Source organism: Juglans microcarpa x Juglans regia, chromosome 4D, assembly GCF_004785595.1.
Source record: "Juglans microcarpa x Juglans regia isolate MS1-56 chromosome 4D, Jm3101_v1.0, whole genome shotgun sequence".
In the NCBI taxonomy this organism is placed as follows: Eukaryota; Viridiplantae; Streptophyta; class Magnoliopsida; order Fagales; family Juglandaceae; genus Juglans; species Juglans microcarpa x Juglans regia.
The window spans coordinates 22,746,280-22,750,135 of NC_054600.1; the positions used below are offsets into that span (position 1 = coordinate 22,746,280).

General features: G+C 31.7%; 1 protein-coding gene across 1 annotated transcript; it reads left to right on the plus strand.

The window, feature by feature from the left end:
• Positions 1–446: 446 nt before the first annotated feature.
• Positions 447–1,624, plus strand: LOC121259323 (glutathione S-transferase F13). Its single transcript, XM_041160873.1, has 3 exons — positions 447–645; positions 745–793; positions 1,053–1,624. The coding sequence occupies exons 1-3, from the start codon at positions 499–501 to the stop codon at positions 1,511–1,513; spliced, it is 657 nt and encodes a 218-aa protein (XP_041016807.1). The 5' UTR covers positions 447–498; the 3' UTR covers positions 1,514–1,624.
• The last annotated feature ends 2,232 nt before the right edge of the window (positions 1,625–3,856 follow it).

The following is a 3,856-nucleotide window of genomic DNA, read 5'->3' on the forward strand; positions in this document are numbered from 1 at the left end:
TAAAATTGTGAAATCCTGGCCAAGCGAAGGCAGGAAGGATCTTTGTCATGAAAACCAATATTAATAAAGTATTCTCACGTCTATTCGCTACTACTGTAAGCTGGCTATGCCACAACATTAATGTATTAATATAATCCATTAATTCTCAACTCAATCAGGTCCGCATGTTGATCACATGCAATCAACCTGACATGAATGTGGGTGATTGTAATGACATGGTCACATGCCCCTTCTGCTCTATTTACAACTCTCAAAACCCTAATCTACAAAATTCTACTACAAGCTGCTAGAACATAGTGTGAAGATTTGACTGTGAAACTAGTAGTACTTTGACTGTATTTATAGTAAAAGTAGATAATTTTCAGTCCACTTACTGCATGCTGCTATATATATATATAGACCCTCCTCTATATATACGTTTCAGGGCACATTCATCTTAAAGCTAGGATTAGCAATATCTGTATCTCTTTGTGCCGTACTCAAAGAGAAAACATAAAAATGGGTCTCAAGCTTTATGGACTTCCCATGTCCACAAACACCACTCGCGTGATGGCCTGCCTTCACGAGAAGGGTGTAGATTTTGAGCTTGTTCCTGTTGACCTTTTCGGCGGTGAAAACAGGCAGCCTTCTTTTTTGGCAAAGAATGTATGTATATATAGCAGTTGCATGCGTGCATGTTTTATGTTCTTTAATTTGTTTTGATGGAGTTGGTTTTTGTTTTGTTTTTTCTAATTAAAATGGCAGCCCCTTGGCCGGATTCCAGTGCTAGAAGATGGTGATCTCACTCTTTTCGGTAAGTTTTCGCTTCTCAAATGTTCTTTTCTCTAGTTTGTGATTGAGTACTGTATGTTTTGTTGATTGTAATGATCATGATTGGACTAACCTGAATATACCAGACTTGATTAGCAATCACTTTGTGTATTTTGCCTCAAAATAACAAAAGATGCCACTTTAGGATCAGATGATTAAAATTTTAAAAAAATAGAAAAAACTTTGATCATCAATATCATAATTTCTCTTTCACCTAAGATTGACTGCAATATGTATTTCAGAATCTAGGGCAATTACAGCATATGTAGCTGAGAAATTCAAGGAAACGGGCACAGATCTCCTTAGGCTCCAAAACCCCAAAGAAGCTGCATTAGTGAAGGTGTGGTTAGAGGTAGAATCTCATCACTTCGACCCTGCAATCACTCCCATTATGTTCGAACATTTCGTGGCGCCAATACTTGGGAAGACTCCTGACCAGGCAGCCATTGACGCCAGTTTGGAGAAGCTGGGAAAAGTTTTCGATGTTTACGAGTCTAAGCTAAGTTGCACCAAATACCTGGCTGGTGATTTCTTTAGCCTAGCTGATCTGCATCACCACGCTTGTACTCATTATTTCATGAAGACTCCATGGGCTTCGTTCGTCAATGATCGTCCTAATGTCAAGGCATGGTGGGAGGGCATTTCTTCTCGACCTGCTTTCATGAAAGTGGCCGAGGGTATGACTTTCGTGGAAAAGAAGTAGTGAGAAATATTTAGGTTTGATCTGTTTCCAAGATATTAATGCTGCAAGAACTTGGAAAAAAAAATTGTCGTGGTTGTTATAAATTGAACTCCATGAACTAGAAATAAATGATTTTTGTTCTCTCTCGACAATATCATGCTTTTCTTTAAATTATATAAATCTCATTTGAATTAAGTTTAAAGTTGCATGAAAATTAAAGATTCAAAGGAACTAAGATCATGATGAATTGTTTAAGTATTAGGCTACAAATATATATAGACGAATTGATCCTATGCATGCCTACTGAAACGTATGGGAACAACCAACACTCTTGAAAATTACTCCTCATGGAACAGATGAAGCCCATTACATCTGACTTAGAACAGTTGGAAGCTGGGTACATTATATCATGTTTTTTTTTTTGCAGTACCATATCTTCCTTTTATGTTCTTCCTCCAAGATCAGTAGTCGTTTACAGTACAGACCTCACAACCAATGATAGATAAGAAAGGGGACAATAGTTCTCTATAGGCATATTGCTAGTCCTCGGATTGGCTTTTGAAAACGTCAAAAAGGAGAATAAGTGCTTTAGCTACAACTCTCTAAGTACACTTATAAAATGAGATGGCTTAATATAATAAGTTATTGTATTGTAAAGTTATATTTATTATAAAATAAATTTAATAAATTACATGAAACTATATGAATTTATGATTAGTTTACTTTTATGACTATAACACTACTTCTCGTCAAAGGAGAATTGTTTAATAAGATTGAGAAAGAAACATTAATTAGATATTGGTAAACGAATCTATCAACCAATACAGAAATACTTTGTCTATGTAGGAATCCTTATCGACAGGGGCGGAATTAGGATTTAGTGCCCCCTGGGGGGGGGGGGAGTTGGTGATTAGCGAAGTATGTCGTATGTAAGGGTAAACAGTAACAGACGATAAACTAAATTATTAAAGTCACCTATCTAAACCTCTCACTTGAGAACGATAAAATTAAAGATAGAAATAGTCATGTAAGATTTTTTGAAGCAAATGATAAAAATTAAGTAAACAAAGATAAATTTTTTTGTTGAATCTAAGATTGAGGTTGGATTTGGATACACAAACCTCATTTTCTTATCTCATCTCATTTCATCATTACAACTTTCTTAAATTTTTAGACAAAAATATAATAAACAATTTAACTTTTTCAAATCTCAAAATAAAAATAATAATAAAAAATTATATCTAATAATATTTTATTCAATTACAATTCCAAACATCTCATCTCATTTCATCTCATCTGAACTGTCCATCCAAACCCAACGAATATTGTAAAGTCTCTATAATATAAATAGAAATATGTATGTGAGATTTGTTGCATTCACTCCTAATTGTTGACTCGATGGTAGTACTATATATGCACTTATTAACAAAACTAATCCAAACAAGCTAACTAGTGAAAGACTTGGAAAGGAAAAGTATAAATAAATAGGAAAAATATTGAGGTTATAAATTTACCAAATAGCTTATATATAAAAAGAGACCAAGATATTTTCTTGCCTCTTATGAGATGTAAAAAAAAAAAAAAATGAGAATATGAGATTTTATTAATGACAAAAAATAGGTTTAAGTATGAAAAATTATTAAAAAATTAAAAGAAATCTAGACAATTAAGTACTAAATGAAATTTTTGAAAATGTTTTAGGAGGGCAAATTATCTTTATATTAATTTAGAATATCTTTAAAAAAAACCATATATTAAAGCATGTTTTTAAAAATTTTTGGGAGCAATCGTTGGTCTGCCCCTGCTTATTGATGTGTCATTGTGTCAACCAGTTTTCTTTTATGTTGAATTTTTAAGTTAATTTTTTGTTTATCCTAGACTGACGTTGTTATTACGAAGTTAATATGTAATTTACCTTTGTAGTTTTTTTTTTTTTTTTTTTTTTATGTAAATGTAGCAATTATCTTTATTTTTTTATTTTTATTTTTTATGTAAATGTAGCAATTATCTTTATTGAAATCTCGTTCTTCCACATATGCTTTTATGGCAAAAATCCCATCTCTATCTTTATTTTTCCACAAAATACGGAAGTTCTCGTAAGTCATAATTTAGTATTTTTTTTAAAAGGAAATTATATTCTCAAGGCGGTGTGTAGAACACACCTAATAAAATACTTACATGATATAATTTAATTTAAAAGATAAATTTTAAAATTTGAATCTTACAAATCAAATCTTATTATTTAAATAATCTAAATAGTTTATTTTATATACTGATTTAAAAATAAAATAACTATTTTCTATGTTTCTTCCCAGAACAAAACACTGATTGGAGTGCATAACTATAGAGTTTTTCTATCTTTGA

Coding starts and splice junctions, on each gene's coding strand:
- LOC121259323 (XM_041160873.1), top strand. CDS start 499: ATGGGTCTCAAGCTTTATGGACTTCCCATGTCCACAAACACCACTCGC. Junction 646..744: donor CTTCTTTTTTGGCAAAGAAT/GTATGTATATAT, acceptor TTAAAATGGCAG/CCCCTTGGCCGGATTCCAGT. Junction 794..1,052: donor TGGTGATCTCACTCTTTTCG/GTAAGTTTTCGC, acceptor TATGTATTTCAG/AATCTAGGGCAATTACAGCA.